Source organism: Cucumis melo, chromosome 12 (genome assembly GCF_025177605.1).
Source record: "Cucumis melo cultivar AY chromosome 12, USDA_Cmelo_AY_1.0, whole genome shotgun sequence".
Lineage (NCBI taxonomy): Eukaryota > Viridiplantae > Streptophyta > Magnoliopsida > Cucurbitales > Cucurbitaceae > Cucumis > Cucumis melo.
Genome location: NC_066868.1, coordinates 27,899,437 through 27,917,850, shown reverse-complemented (window position 1 = coordinate 27,917,850; position 18,414 = coordinate 27,899,437). Strand labels below are relative to the sequence as shown.

Sequence of the window (18,414 nt, the reverse complement as noted above, 5' to 3'; positions counted from 1 at the left end):
TTGCTTCCTTAAAAATTGTCGAAGTAAGATTGAACTAAGAATAATTTCTAACAAGCAAAGTAGTATTTTTATGTTAGTGTCACAGAAGTTAGTAGCTGAGTTCTAAAATCTTATTTAAAAGAGCTATACAACATCTCTAAGGACAGAAATTCGGAAATTTATGTTACAGAATTGGTTAAGTAATAAAATATGAACAGGGAGAGAGCTTTGTACATATAGTAGTAGGCTATGGCGGGTGAATGCAAGATTATCCCTACGGCTGAAAGTCTGAATGATTTGGTTCTTAGATGCTGCTCTGTTACGAAGCTATTCAAAATACAGTGTGGAAGCTGAAATCAAATTCTCTACTTGAATGCCTAATCCATTTTGTACATGAAATCTTCTTTCAAAAAAGGCTACTGTCAGACAGCCTGCTCTAGTTTTTCACTTCTAATTTACGAAAATTCTCCCACAGTTTTTTCCAGAATCGGCAAAAGCCAAGTCTGTAGAACCTTTTTCCTTCTTGGTTCTACATTATGAAGATTGAAGTAAGTTCTTATTTGGTTGGCACAACATGGTAATATCCAGGTCATGGATTAAACCTTATGGGAGGCTAAAGTTTCTGCCAGCTCCAAACTCAGTTTTCTAATATTCTTGTTAGATTTCTGGTGAGGTTTTAAAGAAAGAATCTTTCCGACATCTCGGGTGCCAGCTTTGCAACCCCTGGGGATTGACCTTTGTTAGGTATTGATAATCCTGCACTCAGAAAAATACCTAACGATCTTCACCCTTTACAAATTTCCTCATCAGCTTCACGGTGCTTGTGGCGTTTTCCAAATTGGATCTATTTTCTCAGCTTTCTCATCTCCATTTCCAATTGCTTGCAATTCTCTTCATGTGCTTTCAGAAAGGACCTTGTAAAGTGGAAGAGTGTTCCAGTAACTGCAATGAATTGAACACATGGGTCATGTTTATGAATTGAATACTAAATAAACATGGAAAACCCCGCTGAAAAGTTTTTTCGACAAAGTGAGGTTACTCAGGGTCTACTTGGATTGACTTCATTAGAGCTTAGAGAGAAACTGATAGACGTGTGAAAGATAAAAATATGCTTTGCTTGAAAAGTGCTAAGGTAAACAAAATAAACATGGAAAACCCCTCTGAAAATGTTTAGACTGTCAAGCGTTGTATAAAAATATTTGTATAAAAATATTTGCAACAATGAACGATAAAAACACGAGGTGTGCGGTATTAACTAACCTTGTTCGAACGGACAACGGGAAGGATCCTCACCAAAATATAGTGCAAGCGCATCAGCATTTCTACCCTGCCACCAACCAGTAAGCAAAGGCATGGTCTCTTTTATTTCTTAATAGCCTCAAACTATATTGCAACATTGATGATATAGTAAAAAAGATTACCGCCACTGAGTAAAGAACTGTCACAGATTCCACCTCCCTCTCGGCAAGAGTAACAAATCCTTCCAATATCTAAAAATACAAGACAATGAATTGTTTAATACAGTGGAAAAGTGTCCACAATGATGTTTTTTGTGTGCGCATCTGGGTGATGAGAGGGATAGAGAACCAAAAGAGTATTTGCACAACGCTTGGCTTTTTACATTTTGACCTATAAAGAGAAATAACTTCATTGTATCAAACTCTATCGAAGAGTACCAATTCTTCCAAAGTAGTTGTCATATCACACTCATTTGACGTAGAAAACATCAATTCATCCATACTGTTTCGCCTTCTATGGCATGAATAGCTAAACAAAATATCATATACTCTATGATGAGGATGGAATAAATAAATTGAATTACTCCAATCATCAATCAAAAGGCCAACTAAGAAGGCAGAATTGAAATTTGCCCTGCAGATAGTGCAATTTTAGAAATTTCCCCACGTTCCATTTAAAATCCCAGATGAAGAACCTGAAAAGATTGATGGCCTTTGCACTTAAAAAATTGTGTAAAAGGCTGAATCCTCTTAATTTGGTGCCACGGTGCAAGGGACAGACAGAACAATCAAATATAAAGCCGAACTAATTGAACCCCGTTTGATAACATATTTGTTTTTTAGTTTTCTGTTTTCCAATTTTATGATTGATTTCTCTCTAACTTTTTTTTTTAATTAGGGTGGCCTGGTTTTTGAAAACATTGGTAGAAAGTGAAATACAAGACAAACTTACAGCGGAAGTAGTATTCATAAGCTTCATTCTCAGAAACCAAAAAATTAAGAATCCAATGGTTATCAAATAGGCCAATGGGTCTAAGCGATTGATTATTGGAATTTTTGTACACGGTACCCTCCCTTACAAAGAGATGCTTACGCACATGTAGCTTGAGGATCACTCCGTTAACATCGAAAAAAAATAGTTCATAATCATGATATCAACACAAAATATCCTAGAGGATGCTGGGGTAGGGAGGAGGGAAGGAAGAAAGATTTTACACCTTATGAAAATTTTCAGAGATGGGGCCATCGCTTTCAGATGCAATCAGTTCCTGCTTCACCTTTTCCAATCCTTTTGTTATTGCTTGCATTTCCTCTGCCAAAGATTTCAATTGTATCTGCATAAGAAGCAAGACCCCAAGTCAAACAGGTTTCTTTCTTTTCTTTTGATCATAATAATTGAATTCAATACCAAGAAATATGTAGACCTTAGACGCAGCTTCCAAGCTACCAAGGTCCAGATGAAAATCAAGAAGTGATGGTGACTTCGAAGCAAGAACCTGAAGCACATGCATAAACCAAATTTGTGATCAGCCTCCCGCATTTGGGGGAAGCTGGGGGAAATATAAACAGGATCAAACTTCACTTCATAGTTTACAATCTATCCCTAGAGGGTTAGATATCCTATTAATCTTTCTAATAAAAAGCAAAAGTTAACTCCCATAAGCCCCATCTTTCACTTTCAGCATCTATGGTTCACACTAACCTTGTATGTCGCAAGACTAAGCAGTTTATTATTACAGCCTTACAGGATATATAAGAACCTTTTTTGCATCCTTTAATTGTCTGGAATAGTATAGTATAGTATCAAAGCTATACAGCCTCTCAGTTCGCATACTTTACAAACACTTTTTTCAGGATAGAAGTAACTTTCGATTGACATACCATTCAGTAAGATATAATTTATTTAACAAGCACATTTATTCTCTCCCAATATATTTAAAAATTAAAATTTATTGATAAAACAGTTGACATTAGAAAAGTACCTTACAGAGATAATGCATGAGAGTCAATTTATTGTTAGAAGCACGTGTATCAGTGAGTTTTGAGAGACTATCCAACCTGAATCCAATTGCAGAACCTGCATGGTATAATTGGTATTGAGCCATTTGGCTGGTAATGTGTTCAGAATTCATGTAATAAAACATTTCGAGAAGAAAGTCAGCATCATAGAAAAGCAGAGAATAATATAGGAATTCGAAGAACTGAACACGAGGAAAATGGAGTACAGGTTTTTCCTCTTGACATGAATATAAACTGAATCAAACATGTGATTGGATAAAAATGAGGAACTCACGCATACTCACCCATGGTTCCCTTTAGTAATAAGGGAAAACCACTTTTGTAATAGTTATTGACACTCAGTATAATGCGAAAATGAATGCAATAAATATTGTGGAGCATGATGTAACCCTAGCTCATTAGACGAAAGTCGGAAGTCTTAGGAGACAGGAAAGGAGAGGGAAAAAACCTATGAAAAGTTTGACATATTTTGCTCTTGCCCTTGTCATCAATGCAAACATACCTTCAACCGTGGAAATTCATTTTTACAAAAATGATAATAATCACTTTACATGATAAATATTTTTCGTTCTCTAAACATGACGGTATAAACCCATTTAGGTGTCATGATGTTGGTAAAAATGTATCTTCCAACAAGGAAGCAAGAAACTTCTTACCCCTAGCAGTTCCTTGGTTCAACATATTTCCCAGGCAAAGAATTTTCTTTAAAATCTCCTTCAATTTGCGAGAATTCTTCACCTATTAAAACAAAAACTTAAATTAATGGGCTAAGAATTGACACATATCAAATGAATGGACTAAGATATTCATTATCATTAGCAATATACCTCTTGACAGACAGAGTTTACAGTGTTTAGGCTTTTTTTGAACTCTACTATCTGCAAAGGAAATCAAGAATAAGAACATAGAGAAAAAGAATACGCTTACACCAGAGAAACTAAGAATACGTAACAAATGAAGAGTTGCAGATACCACAAAACCTGAGAGCTGAAGTGAATCTTGAAAGAAAACACTCTTAACTTCGATTCCACACGAGGAACTTGCATCATCTCCAAAAAGTACTGATATGTAGACAATAGACAAATAAATGTAAGGAAAAAAATAAAACACGTAATTGCACCATCTCCAAAAACTGCAGATGGCTCTAATAATCATAATGATGAATTATAAAAATATAACAAAAATAACAAGCATATGTTCAAAGAAGGCATGCCTGTCACATGCAAGAACTTAAATAAATTATTTAGTTGAAGAAACACAAGTTATGACATATTCACTAGAACAACTGAAAATTACCTGTTCACACTTTCCAAGTTTATCCTTGTCGCCAGAGTATCCCTTACAAAGTTATGCACAAACAAACCTTCAGTTAATTGATCATAAGTAAAGAGCATGGTTTGACATAACATGTAAAAAGAGTAGGATATCCCTTGAATAAGATGAAGAATCTAAGAATGCCAAATGAATAAAGCTAATCCAACATTAGAGCACAAGATATTCACCTTGAGAAGCTCCATCTCCTCTTTGGTGGGGCAAAATTTGATAAGATTTTCCACTTGATCTACATCTAATACTGACTCATCCATGGAGAGTACTGCTGCCTGTATTATAACACGTGATGAATTGACAATTACAGTAAGAAAAATACAATCTACTCCATATTGGCAAAGAGCGCTAACATGGTATAGAGGCCAGTAATTAGGAAATCAGATTTCATAGTGCTAACATGTTGATGACAGAAAAAATCAGTCTGTACCAATGCAGACATATCTAATGTATCTGTTACTTTTCTTGGCTTACCATCATGTCTGATAGTGGCATCCTAACTTTTGTTAGCATGATTTCAGTGTTGTTTGCTCTTCTAATATCAATCTGCAATTAAATATTTCATCCACTAATTAGTTGCACCAATAGTTAGGACCGCAATCTCATATATATATTATATATATCATAAGGTGGTGGAGGTGGGGTGGGGGGACTTGTTTCTAGGGAGCAATATTGAAGTTTAAATACCAAGTGAACTTTGTCCAATTTCGATCCAACTGACTTCCTTCTTCCTCCAGATTTACCTCCGGAATCAGCCATAGGCTTAGGGACAATCACAGAGAAAAGTGTCTCCAGCTCAGATACATCAAATTCTGGTACACTAAAAAGAATGTAGGAAATTGGTTATTATATTAGAAAGCATAATTAATGTTGAAGTGTAAAGGAACACATTGCATCTAGGCCAAACTACAATTTTTGAATGTGATGATTTCACACTGTAATGAACAAGCAACCTAGATTCATAGAATTATTTATAATACCTTTCAGACTCTCCACATCTTTGCAATTCTTCCCATAAGCTCCCTTGTAGTACCCGAGTTACCTTGCTCCAGTGCAGAGGTTTCAACGATGACCGCTGAGGCCCTGTAGTAGCCACCCCCATGCCCATTGATCGCAAGAACCCACGTCCCCTCACTATAGGTGCTGTTTTCAAATCAGTTGAAGAACTTACTCCTTTAGCTTCCAAGTGTGGACTCACACCTCCTGAAGGTTGGGAAGAAGAAGGAACCTTTGGAAGAGGACCAGTTGTAGGTTGAGGAGGTGATGGTGCTTCACAAATTGGAGATGGCAGGGAAGATGAGACGACACAGGCTGTTGCCGTTAAAGCCTGTTGCCCCTGAGTTAAATGTGGAGGAGCTGTCCTCTGAATTGGAGGAGGTGGCGGTGGGGGTGGTGGCAAAGCTCCAGCATCTGATAGGCGGGGAGAAAGCAGAGCTCCATGTGAAGGGAGTGGTCGTGGTGGTGGTAATTGTTGGTGAGCTCTACGTACTGGAGGTGGAGGTGGTGCTGGTGGAGCATTTTGTTTAGGTTTATTTCCACACAGTAATAATGAACTTTTTGGTGCAACGTGATTGGAAGGTGGAGGTGGTGGCGGAGGTGGAGCTGGAGGAGGAGGTCTTGCATTTTTGTGAAAATATGAAGAGGGTGATAAAGAAGATTTAGGAGATGATGCCTGGAAGAAAGATGCGTTAGCTTGAAGAGCTGGTGGCTGTAGAAGTGTAGTAGGAGAAGGAAGCTCTTGATGCAGAACAGTGTTAGGCAATGGTCTTGGGGAGTCGAGTGGTGATTGTGGTCTACTCGTGAGAATCTCTGTTGCAGAACTTAAAGGTTTTTTAGGAGTCGCGTTGTTACTTTTCTGTTCATCAACTGCATCAGACAGAAGCAGTCCTGAAGTAGCAGAAGCAGAAGCAGATTTTGCAGTCGAATATGAATAAGAATCTTTAGTATGAGAACTAATAGATGTTGGCGAGGCAAGAGTTTGTCTTGATGATGGATAAAACAAATGCATGGAGTTTGGGCACGATTCTTTGTCATGTGAAGTCCATCTAGAAAGAGTATTTAGTTTTGCCTGTTTTACAAGAAAGTTCTGATCTTCTGGTTGTTTGGTTTTCTGTTTAGCTACAATTGTATGATTCATTAGCTTAACAGTTGATGACGGCTGTTTCCTTGAAGCTGATTGCAACTTCTCATATTCAACCCTCCACGCATCAGCTTCCAACTTTTTCAAAGGAAGTTTTGATTCTGAGTGCGCAATGGCAGTATCCTCTCCATAGCCTTTATGCTGCACCCCTTCCAACTTGTCGTAAGCATCATCTATCAGTTCCTTGATTGCCATACGTCTCAGTACATTAACAGAAAATAGCAGAGGATTTGGCTTCTTATCTCCATAATCCACAACAATGTCCTTCACTGCTTGAAGGCCAGAGTCCACTTTTTCACCTGTCTTAAAAGTTATATCATCAACAGTAATGTCCTTCACTGCTTCAACGTTAAAATCCATCTTCTTGTCAAAGTTTTGACTGCCTCCTAATGATTTACAGCGTTGGAATGTAGGAGGATCTGCATCCTCCCAAACTGCTTGATGGTCAATATAATCTGTTTCGTTTGTATGTACCATTTGAACATCATAATCCTTCTTAACTTCCTGCACGTCAATAATATTGCTAAATATTTCCTCCACTTCAAAAAACTCCTCAGTCGAGTTGCTTTCATTTTCAATTTTATCATCACTTCTTGCCGTTGTAGAGTGGTTAGGCACAACATGATCAGCATCCCGAAAAAGTACCTGACACATGAATATTCCATCAGATCTGAAGGCTTCAAAAGAAAAGGGTATATATCACCAGAAAAGAAACAACAGCCTACCTCTGCTCTAAAATCTTTAGGAAACTGATCCCTGGCATCCCATAAAACATCAACCTCATCACGATTGAGCTTCAAACTGTTTGAATCCACAAATGCTGTGTGAAACATGAATCTAAACATCACTTCCGCATGTATTAGATCTCCACCTAAACGGATGCATTCAAGAACAACATCGCCTTGAACGTGACAATGGACATCCACTTTTACCAGTCTGCTTGCTACCTGCAATTAAAATGAAAGAAAGCACTGAAATATTTGCCAAATTCTTGGCATTGTAAATCTTGTGACATAAACTTTACCTGTAGATACTGGCGACCATGTCCTTCCATCTTTGCACTAGAAAAAACAAGTTTTGGGCTTCTATTACGTGGTGTTAATGGATCCTGACCGTAAATGCGTATGATAGGCCTCCATCCCTTTCCTCCATTAAGCATAGGAAGCTCTCGAAGTATCAGACAGTCTAAAATTAAAGGTGCGTCAGGTGGAGGCCAATCAGAACCTAGATTTCTCCTAGAAATGTACTGAAGATATCTCATTTGAGAAGGCTGTGAGTTTACAGGAGAAAGGACTTGGAAGAGTTCTCTAGGTGCTTGCCTGTAGACCATTTCAAGGGTCTTCTGCTCCCCTTCATATTGTTTACGGTACAACAAAATGGCTGAAAGCATGAAAGCAAGGATTGGCCATCCTCCTCGTTCACAGTTCATCAACAGTACATTTTTCTGTCTCTCCAATGACAACCAGCTTTCACTCGACCGAATGAAGTGGTGAATCATCTCCAATGGCAGTAGAGAACACCCTTCATATTGAAGAGGATATTCCATCACTGTCATACCATATTGAGACAGTATGTCCGAAGTTTTAGTCTTCCTCTTTCGTTCACTAAAGTTGAACACCATGAAAGATGCGTCAGGAAAGTGGTCTTGCAGCTTTGGTATAATGCTAGCCAAGTACACTTTGTACTCATCCTCCTCCAATACCTCATTAGAGAAGCAACAATCAAACACTGAAAAAAAAATTGGAAATTTCTTCTTCATTAGTAGTAACATGCAGATACAACTTTATATACATACATACATACATATATATATATAGTAAGTTTTAGAACAAAAGGTTCAGGACACTACAAAATATTTTTCATATATTTAAAAGAAACTTCAGGTGAACAGAACCATTTTACAAAGCAACAATTAACTACTTCAACTTGCTAATTGTAGATCTCTCCCAATGACCATAGAACCCATGCAATAAGGGGTGTTAAAGACCTTAGCAACTCAAAACTACTTGCTCTTACAAAAGGTAAATGGGAAAGAAAGATCATAGTGAGATTAAAATGACGAACACAACAACAGTGAGCTTCTACAGAGAAATGGAGAAGAGAAGAACTGTTAAGAGCATGTCAAAGCACCCTAAACCGAACTCAAACGCGCATCGAAGTATATAACAAACCTCAATTATTCACCAAGCAAACAGTAAGTAATAGAGACAACATACATTTCCTCGCTCACAGCACAAGAACACCAAGGAATTTGAAAGGGAAGCATACCGTACACTCTTTCCGCGATCTCGAGAAGCCGATCTGGAGGCTTCCGGTAGAATAATTTTCTAAACAGCGCCATCTATGGCGCTGTTCCTCCCTCAGTCAGGTCCAAATCTACTCGACCAGAAGAAAAACAGGGGAACTACACTAACCAAAACGCAACCCCAGAAACCGTAGAAAACCACGAAATTCAACACACCCAGAATGTCAAAATGGAATCTTAAATTCAGAAAAACCCGAAGAAGAAACAAAATGAAAAAACCGGAAGAAACAGAGTACGCAGCCTTATTTGAGAACAAAGTCAGAAAATACAAGCAAAACAGAGTGAGAAAACAGCTTGAGACAAAACAGATAGCTCAAAAGTACTCAACAAAAGATGAAAATGAAGAATGAACACAAAAGCATGAGAAAACCATAGAAGACAGAGCAGTGAGAGAATGCAGGAGCAGAGAAATGAAGGAAAAGCTAAAGTAAGAGAGTGAGAGAGAAACAGATTAGAAGAAAAAGAGGAATAATTGAAGAAAATGAAATGATCAGAGAAATGGAAGAAAGTTTTAGAGCAGAGAGAGAGAGAGAGAGAGAGAGAGAAGGAAGAGAAATGGAAATGGAAATGGAAAAAGGAGAGAAGTGGAAGAAGAGCTTTATATGCTGTCTGCTATTCTCCACTTGGCTTTCCTGCAACGTCAACTTTTCTATTCTCTTCCCCTAACGATGAAGAGAAAGAGAGAGAGATAGAGAGAATCCGTTTCGCTACGTGGCATACACGTGGCACTTACTTTTTAAATTTTATTTAACGACATTCTCTTCCTAATCAACATTCCATTTTCATTCTTTTTCATCGAAGAATTTAGTAACAAATTCAAACCTTACTTTTAAGAAAGGTTATTAATATCTTAATTAATTAACTAAGCCTTACTTAACTAACCATTACATAATAGTATCATTATTTCTTTACTCAAAATTATAATTTTTAAATTCCAAATAAAAACGAAGACTTTTTAAGTAGTTGAATAAGTTAAATTAAATTAAATTAAATTAATTAGATTATGAAACAAAAATAAATTATTATCTTTTCTTTCTCCTAATTATAAAATTATTATATGGTGCTTGACTTTAGAATATAAAGGAAAACCAAAGTATTTATTAAAGGGAACGTGCAAGGATCTTACTTTTGGAAACATGGGACTGTCAAAAATCTTAATAAATTTTTTTAAAAAGAAAAAAAAAACCATAGTCTCAAAAGCAATAATATAATTCATTATTATAAGGTTATTAGTGAGAAAAAAAAATGTGTTAATTATACAAAGCCAAAGTAATTAAAAACATCACGTGCAGTGCACGTGATTCATAGTTCATTTGGATTAGTGGGACAAGTTTGGAATAATTCCAAAAGTATTTATTTATTTAAATAATTAAGGCTTCCATCAACATTTTTTTTTTTTTTTTTGTAGATTTTCTTTTTCATAATTAATATACAAAATTAGTTGACAGTTAGTTATAAAGACTTAATTTAGATGTTTATGATAATTTCAACTTTAATCCTATTTTTAAAACCAATTATACTATGGAATGGAATATAAAAATTATCATCATTTTAAATATATGATCTCATTGCTTTATTGATAAAACTTAGCTTTTGAATCTACAAATTTAGGTATAAAAGTTGGTTGATATCATCTTTTAAAAGAACTAAAAGAAATACTTTTTTTTAAAGTACATTTGTGACGTATTATTAAAAGGATTATTTTAGAAAAAGAAAATACACGACTTGTCTTCTTATTTTAAACTCTTAAATTTACAATTGTTGATATTATTGTTTGATTGTTTAATTCTTCTACAATTTGTTGAACAAAAAAGTACATTCTTTCGTTCGTACTCTTTTTTTTTCATTCTACATTTATTATTTTTATCAAATATCTTATGCATAATTTTTCTAAGAGATATAATTATACACAATATCTATTATATGATAAAGTTGTAACTAAAAAGCCATATTAATTATGAGGAAATTTTGGTATGCTTCAAACCAAATACAAATAATCATTTTTTGGACACTACCCAAGCAAGAATCATTTTGTGATTATTTGATGTATATTGAGAAGACAATTGACTTTTCAAACCCATAGCAAAGTTTTCTATTTGATGATGATCTATTCACCTTTCTTTTTAGTTATTTTCGTGTAAGTGATTATTTTACCAAAGTGTATGAGTCAATATTTACCAATATTTGCATGTATGAATTCATAAAGAATAAGAAGTTTCAAGCAAATCCGTAAAAAAAATGTTAGAGATAACAAACCTCTGAATATGTCCACAATGATATGATATCTTCCACTGGATATAAACCCTCGTGATTTTGTTTTTAGTTTCACCCAAAAGACCTCATATCATTTAAAAACGTTGTACTTTCTTATGAACCCAAGATCATTTCTTATCTTACTTTAACAAAAATCATATGAAATCATGAAATGAAAGCAAAGAAAAGCATAGTGGAAATCCCTTTGATTGTTAGAAGCAATAATGAAGGGCATTTGTTGAAGGGTGAGTGAAGGAAAAGGATCCCACCTTCATAAATGAACATGATTGGTGCCAAAAAGAAATGAACAAAGAAGAAAAGAACAAATTAAGAGAGTTAGGATACTATATGATATTCACATTCCTCCTAATTGTATGTGTTTGAATATTGATTCATTTTGCAAACAAGGCCTTCTCACTTTGTGCTTTGTTCTTCTAGAAATGAATTATTTACATTTTTTTTGGTCAAGTTTGGTAAGTGATCCTGATTTCAACTCATTGAGAGAAGAATTGAAGCTTCTAATAAGGATGAATGCTAATTACCAAAGGAGATAAGGACAAAGAAAGAGGCAAATCCATGTGTGGCTTAAGCTCTGCTTGGCCTTTAACATAACTGCCCCATTTGCTTTCTTTTCTACATTATCATTACAAGTATGGAGCCCTCAAAAATTTCACAATCTTAATTCTAAAAGCCACTGTTCCACTCTGAATCTTCACATCCCTTTGCCCCCATCTTTCCACAGCAAGATTTATCTTGTTTTTCATGACCCAAATGGTTTACACTTTGTACATTGTTAATGTCCTCTCCCTTTTGTCCTTGGCTTCCAGAAGAAATTTGATTGCAAAACAACACGTTTATGATTTGATTTACAATCTGATTTCGGTTTGACTTCTTTCTCGTGTTCTTATTAGGTGTCTCAACTCCTTATCTACTTGAACGATTCTATGGAGATAATGATTCATTAACAAAATTAGAGAAGAGGACAGAACCAGATATGCAGCATCTTGGATGTGACACTTTCAAGTTTTCAACCATGTTTTGTGATGCCCTTTGTGTTTCTTCATAATTATAACCCTCTTTTTCTCTTCATTGAAGAAAGCAATCAAGTGAAGAATTTAATGGTTTCAAGAATGAAAACATCTTTAAAGTACACTGTCATGTTTACAAATCAGGAACATTTACAGTAATACTTTCTCATCATCTATCGAGTACTTACTCTATACATTACAACATTGGATAAAAAAATCAGGGAACTAGATAGAAAAGAGGGGGGAAAATGGCTGCTTGGAAGGAAATCAACAAGTTTGATCATCCAAATGTTTCTGCTTTCGTCAAGATGTTCCAACGTGTGTATATTTCTGTCGTGTTGAACAGCAATGACATAAATTCCTTGGTTATGAACTTGCTGTTCAATAGTTTATCAAGTGATTTTCATCATGAACGTGGGAAGATTTCTTCACTGGGTGCTTTCTTCTGTTACAAAATGCTCAACCTCCAGAGTTTTTCCAATTGATAAGCAATCAATTTTTACCTACAGGTTACGAGCCCAAAATGCAAGGGCGAGAACAGATAAATCTTTAAAAGAGTGTAGAAGTAGAAATGTGACGAACATATGCAGACAGAAAGACAAACAAGCTCGCAACGTAGATGCTGCGAACTGGTTTCTGATGGGGAATTTCAACAATCTTTAAAACCTTATGGAAAATGTAAAGTACAACGTACAAATTTCAATGAAGGAAATATAATGTATCAATAGTAGTACCTCTTTGAAACCATGATCTTCTAACTGTCTGTCGGATATGCCTCTCGTGTCTATCTAGCAGTTCATCCACTCTGCTAGATTGAGATAACAAGGGCCCCGAATATTCAACTTTGTCCACTTGATCCTGATAACTCTGTCACAAGATCAGGCGATAAAGGTTTAGGCGGTGAAACAATCCTTACAATATTGTAAAACAATGGCAAACATCAAAGGGCTGGCGCTAATGATCTTAAACTCACCAGCTGTTTCCTCTTAGCTTCTGTTTCATCTCGCAAATACAATGCCGCTGCAAATTCCTGTGAGTGGTACTCATCCGAAGTATCAAAGGAATCAGGACGCTCAAACTTCCCCCACGGGTTCCTTATCACAACCTTTGATCTCTCATTTGATTCATGGCCCTTGGAACTTGATCGGCTGATGGACGTCATGTCACTCTTTTCATGAATCTTAGAGTCCAAATTGCTTCTTGAATGCAATGTAGTAGAATCTTCCAGCCCATTAATTAGGTGTCCTCTTGAAATTGATCTGGAATAAGATCGAATAGAGGTATCGTCTCTTCTTCGTCTAGCCCACGCAAAACCACTTGATGTTGAAACTTGCAGGGGGCCAGAGAAGGGAAGGTCTCCTTGAGATGCATTCTTTACATGTATAGTCTCTTCCAATTTATCCATAGACATTTTTTCCACCTCAACACCTTTGATAACCTTCTCTTCTTTAAGATTTTGTGCATTAATACTAATTTTATGCAAATCTCGAGCTGAGACTGATAAGTCCTGTAAACATTCAAAGCAGATGAATGAGAACTTCCCTGTAGTGTGGTAGACACTAAGAATAGTAAATTTATAAATCCAACGGGTGCCTCCTTAGCATGGTTCTCATACATTTGTTTCTAAAAAGAGAACAAAAAGGGAAGGGTGTGAAAAAGAAGAAATACCTCTGCTGGTGCCAATTTACTGATTCCAAGATGCTTTCGCGTTAACCTTCTGTTATCTAGTCCACGGGCTCTTCCGCTACCTTTCTTCCTGCAAGTTCAAAATTATTTACATTATAGATCACGAAGAACAACAGAAATAACAATAGTAAAGCAGAAGAAGCAATTCGATTAGGAATGAATTGCTACCCTTTATGTTTAGTCATTTGCAATGCCTTTACAAGATCCAGAGAATGTGCCATCGTAACATACTCTTTTCAAGGTAATGCACACATTGGTAACAGAAACCTATTTTAGGGTCTATTTGGAATGAATTTCAAGGGCTTAAAAACATTCTTTTGCACTTAAAAAAAATTCGTAGGCACTCCAAAAGTAATTCCAAATAGGCTCAAAATATTAGTTCCACGGGATTGACAAATTTCAGCACTGCTGAAGATGGACAAGACATTTTCTTAGGCACTCCAAAAGTCATCTTTTTCTTCTCACTTGAGTTTCAAACTCTTTTATGATAGAAAGAAATGAGAACCAACCTTCTAGTCTCCTCTCTTTGTTTCGCATCAATCTCTTTGTTAGGTGGATATATCGGCATGCTTGATGGATCACATGCATACGGTTTGGTACTGAAATACTGAAAGAAACCATAAAGGATTTAGTATGAGAAAATTCATTGAACAAACAGATTACTTGGTTCTAGTATAATCAAATTAGTGTCGTGCAACAAGAGTAGCTAGAATTTTGCGAGACAGCATAAGGTAATCAACATTATTACCTCAGATGTGAGAGCCGAGGAGGCAACTCCACGCTTGTATGGTTCAACGGAAAGAAGAGTTTCTAACAAGTTCACAGTCGTTGAAGGATGATCTTTGAAGGTCTGCCGTAAACAATTATTATAAGGATGCTGCGGCTTGAACAAAGTGGCATGAGGAAGTTTAGATTTTTTCCAGTATTCATCAGGAGGAGAGCCGCAAAGCTTGAAGATCTTGTGTAACTGTTCCACCTGTTGGTAGAAAGAAGAAAGTATCAATATAAGACCGCAAATGTAAAGTCAATATCACCTTTGAAAAATATAACATAAACTTGGTAAAACTGCATGAGTCGCTAAGGAAGGCATTTCAGAGCATTAACGTCATCATTGACATTTATTCACCAAAATATAGAATTGTTCATATTAAAACACTAATGTAAAACATCGAATCCTTTAAAAATCGAAGTTCTGTTTTGATGTTTCACAAATTTCTTCTTTCAAGAAATAATGTTACGTAGATAGGCAACTCAGAGAAATCTAAAGAAGCCACTTTTACTGGGAATGTTAATTTCTCATTGAAGTACTTGTCCCCATGTTCGTCTATTTCTTCAAATGCGAAGACAGATTAGGAAGAATATGATAATAAATAGTACAATAACAATTTAAAAAAGGGAAAAAGTATATATTACCTCTGTTCTTCCTTGAAGAATAGGTTTCCCAACTAGAAGTTCTGCAAAAACACAGCCAACACTCCAAAGATCCACAGATGCATTATAGTCTGTTGAACCCAGTAGAAGTTCAGGAGGGCGATACCACAGAGTGACAACACGACTTGTTAGAGGTTGCCGGTGCCCAGAATTACAGAAGTTTGCCAATCCAAAATCAGCCACCTTCAATACTCCTTCATTATTGACTAGAAGATTAGATCCTTTAATATCCCGATGCATCACACCACGTGAGTGACAATGCTCAAGCCCGGATAACAATTGTTTCATGTAGCATTTAATCTACAGAAAAGGTAAAGAGCAACAGATTCATTACTGTACTCATTCATTTGTCCATAAGAAATAGAAAGTTTCATTCCCACTTCATATTCTGCAAAAGAATGCTTCCCAACTTATTGTTCTGGATGAAAAAAATTTCTATATGAACTCGGAACCTTCATTCAAAAGTACCGATACATACAATCTACTTACTTAGCAGGTAAGTTTTATAACTGTATAATAGAAATTTAAGCAACTCATTACAACACTGAATCAAGCATACCTGTGATTCACTAAAAGTGATATCAGGACAGGACAAGAGTCCAGTAATGTCGTGGTCCATGTACTCGAATACAAGGTAAATGCTACATGATAAACGAGATGTAATTAAGCCCTCCAATTTGATGATGTTAGGGTGATCGAGCGTGCGGAGAATCATGATCTCTCGTGCCATAAATCTAACACTTTCAGGCTCAAAATTGTCGAATCGAACCTTCTTTAAAGCAACGATCCTTCCCGTTTCGAGTTCACGAGCTCGGAATACACTGCTATATGTACCTTGTCCAATCTATTAAAATTTAACATCAACAAGCAGAAAGAATTTAGACCAAGTCCATTCAGACGAAAATCAACTTTCTAAAATAACACTTCAACTACCACCGTTAGAGAATTAGGAATGTCAACAAGAAAGTTATAATGAAATTGAAGCAGGTGTAGAAAAAAAAGGACCAATACACTTTTTGAAAAGCAGAAATTACCAAACACAGAAAACTCTGTTCCTAATGAATAGATTTCAGGGTACCTGATTAAAAAAAAGGTTGTAAATCTTACAGTGGACGATTCTTTATTTGGCAGAAACATGAAGGGAAGAAGGGGTCATCAAATTAGCAAGTTTAGACACTTTCCATGACAATTAAAGAAAAACATAAATCCTTTCAAAAGTTCAAACTGAAAGTGAAAGGCAACAGAATCCATCCAGCAGCAGATGAAATACAAAGATTACTGTTTCAAAAAAATGCATGCAGCTCATCATGCTCCCACAGTGGCAGGTTGAACTGATTGGACAAAGCAACTTAACAGATGAGAAGAATTAATTACATGTCCCCTCCCCCTAAATGGAAGCATAATTACCTAAATCAACTATAAATCCAAGTCAAGCAATGGAAAAAACATAATGATAAATGATTAGATATAGATAAAACTTAGATTGGATATGATTAACAAAGAAAAACGGATATGAAAGAGCGTAAGAAAAAAAGAACCTTTTCCAACTTCTCATAGGCATCGGACCGGAGTGGAACCCAACCTTGAATGGCCTCACCGGCGACAGCGCTAAGCCAGGCCGGCCAACCCGCCGCCACTTGTTCACCTTCCATATACTTGTTAAAATTCCCCAATCTGAAGCTCAAAGTTTCATTTCCTCCGCCATTTGAACTCGCTCTCCCCGACTCACCAAACTCACTCCCAACCCCATTAAACTCACTGGAACTCTTCTTCTTCACTTTAGCCTTGGGCTTCGAAACCTTCTCAATCTCCCCCATCAACCCAAGTCGGCTCCGACCCGAGTTCCCCACCGCCGTTGATTCATTATCTCGAAACACGCCGGAATGATCGAATGCAGGCGTGACGGACACCGCCTGCTTCGTGTTCACACACCCCATGGCGGATCACTGCAACTTGAGAACCATTAGTGAGAAACAAAGATTTCAAGAATCAAGCAATCTGGGTCGACCCAGAAAGGGGAAAAGAAAGAAATCAAATGGGTTAGCGGGAAGATCGTTTTTTTTTTTTTTTCTAATCCCAAATGAAAATGGGAGTGTATTGAAGAATTGAGAGAAGAGAAAAAAGAAGAGGGTGGAGTTTTATACCAGGTTACAACAATGGAATGTGGAGTCTAATTTGGGTTGTTTGTGTGGGAATACAATTTGTTGTGCTATGTTCTCAGTTACTGTAATGGATCCATAATGCGGCGATTGCGGAAGATAGTGGATTAGAAGAAGCCATTAAAGCTCGGCTCCACAATTGAAACAGCGAAATCAACGGAAAGTTAAATACCCACTGCACCACCAACACCAACAGCAGCAGCAGCAGCAGCAGCAGTAAAGAATAAAATTCTCCCCAATAAATCTTCCATCTATCTCTTTCTTCTTCTCCAATTCTAACTTAACTTTCTTTCCAACACTTGATTAACTTTGAACTAAATTCACCTAAAATAATCAAAAAGTGTAAATTTTCCCTCTAAACTTTCAATTCTTGTAAGTAAATATTAAAACCCAATTAGGGTATGCTTTAGCCTTAATCTATAACTTAATGATACTTAAAAGAAAGAAAGAAAGAAAAAAAAAAAAAAAAAAAAAAAAACCTTTTTTGGTTTTAGTTTTTTGAGAAGGGAGAAAAATAAATGGGAAAGGAGGGAAAGTTTGGAAGCAGTATGTGTTTATTCTCTGTTTTTGTTTTTTTAATTGGACTCGCTTCTTCGCATTTACTATCTTCCAAAGACTTCCTTCTCTCGAGTCGTCGCGTGTGTCTGACCGCCAAATCACATTCGGTCCCACTTTATTCCCTCCATTCAAAGACCGCGTGTTCGCTACTTCGCGCGTGGGAGCGGGTTTTTAGTTTGGGTAGTTGTTGACTAAATGCATAATATTCCCTTTTTTATTTTATTTACGTAATTTTGTATATTTTCAACCTCTGATTTTTCCACTTATTACCTCCGAAGATTCGTTGTTTGTC

The 18,414-nt window shown here is 36.4% G+C and overlaps 2 protein-coding genes across 15 annotated transcripts; both read right to left on the bottom strand.

Annotated features, from left to right (window-relative positions):
* Positions 1-4: 4 nt before the first annotated feature.
* Positions 5-9,552, bottom strand: LOC103488255 (formin-like protein 20). 13 transcript variants are annotated; one of them, XM_008446942.3, is made up of 17 exons: positions 8,971-9,552; positions 7,727-8,430; positions 7,428-7,649; positions 5,543-7,347; positions 5,250-5,382; positions 5,037-5,108; positions 4,739-4,837; positions 4,533-4,574; positions 4,217-4,297; positions 4,064-4,114; positions 3,893-3,974; positions 3,200-3,294; positions 2,642-2,713; positions 2,435-2,551; positions 1,401-1,469; positions 1,240-1,306; positions 5-921 (listed from the first exon to the last, which is right to left on the bottom strand). In XM_008446942.3, the coding sequence occupies exons 1-17, from the start codon at positions 9,041-9,043 to the stop codon at positions 824-826; spliced, it is 3,882 nt and encodes a 1,293-aa protein (XP_008445164.1). In that variant the 5' UTR covers positions 9,044-9,552; the 3' UTR covers positions 5-823. The 13 variants fall into 13 exon arrangements, 6 of the variants coding, with proteins under 6 accessions (XP_008445164.1, XP_050936215.1, XP_008445405.1 ...); XM_051080258.1 differs by having other exon boundaries at positions 8,976-9,546; XR_537422.3 differs by having other exon boundaries at positions 834-921; positions 1,240-1,301; positions 8,971-9,548.
* Positions 9,553-12,382: 2,830 nt separating this feature from the next.
* LOC103488686 (protein IMPAIRED IN BABA-INDUCED STERILITY 1) lies at positions 12,383-18,103 on the bottom strand. 2 transcript variants are annotated; one of them, XM_008447613.3, is made up of 10 exons: positions 17,550-18,103; positions 16,944-17,351; positions 15,965-16,249; positions 15,388-15,705; positions 14,723-14,950; positions 14,484-14,581; positions 13,957-14,044; positions 13,262-13,795; positions 13,023-13,155; positions 12,383-12,791 (listed from the first exon to the last, which is right to left on the bottom strand). In XM_008447613.3, the coding sequence occupies exons 2-10, from the start codon at positions 17,340-17,342 to the stop codon at positions 12,781-12,783; spliced, it is 2,094 nt and encodes a 697-aa protein (XP_008445835.1). In that variant the 5' UTR covers positions 17,343-17,351; positions 17,550-18,103; the 3' UTR covers positions 12,383-12,780. The 2 variants fall into 2 exon arrangements, with proteins under 2 accessions (XP_008445835.1, XP_008445783.1); XM_008447561.3 differs by having other exon boundaries at positions 16,944-17,963.
* Positions 18,104-18,414: the final 311 nt, after the last annotated feature.

Bases quoted from the DNA above. Each gene is read 5' to 3' on its own strand.
- LOC103488255 (XM_008446942.3), bottom strand. From the start codon at position 9,043: ATGGCGCTGTTTAGAAAATTATTCTACCGGAAGCCTCCAGATCGGCTT. The intron at 7,348-7,427 runs GTAGGCTGTTGT...TTCATGTGTCAG, and splicing joins CTAAAGATTTTAGAGCAGAG to GTACTTTTTCGGGATGCTGA. The intron at 2,552-2,641 runs GTCTACATATTT...CTTCTTATGCAG, and splicing joins GCTTGGAAGCTGCGTCTAAG to ATACAATTGAAATCTTTGGC.
- LOC103488686 (XM_008447613.3), bottom strand. From the start codon at position 17,342: ATGGGGTGTGTGAACACGAAGCAGGCGGTGTCCGTCACGCCTGCATTC. The intron at 15,706-15,964 runs GTATGCTTGATT...CCTTTTCTGTAG, and splicing joins TCACTTTTAGTGAATCACAG to ATTAAATGCTACATGAAACA. The intron at 14,582-14,722 runs GTAATAATGTTG...GGTTTCTTTCAG, and splicing joins CCTCGGCTCTCACATCTGAG to TATTTCAGTACCAAACCGTA.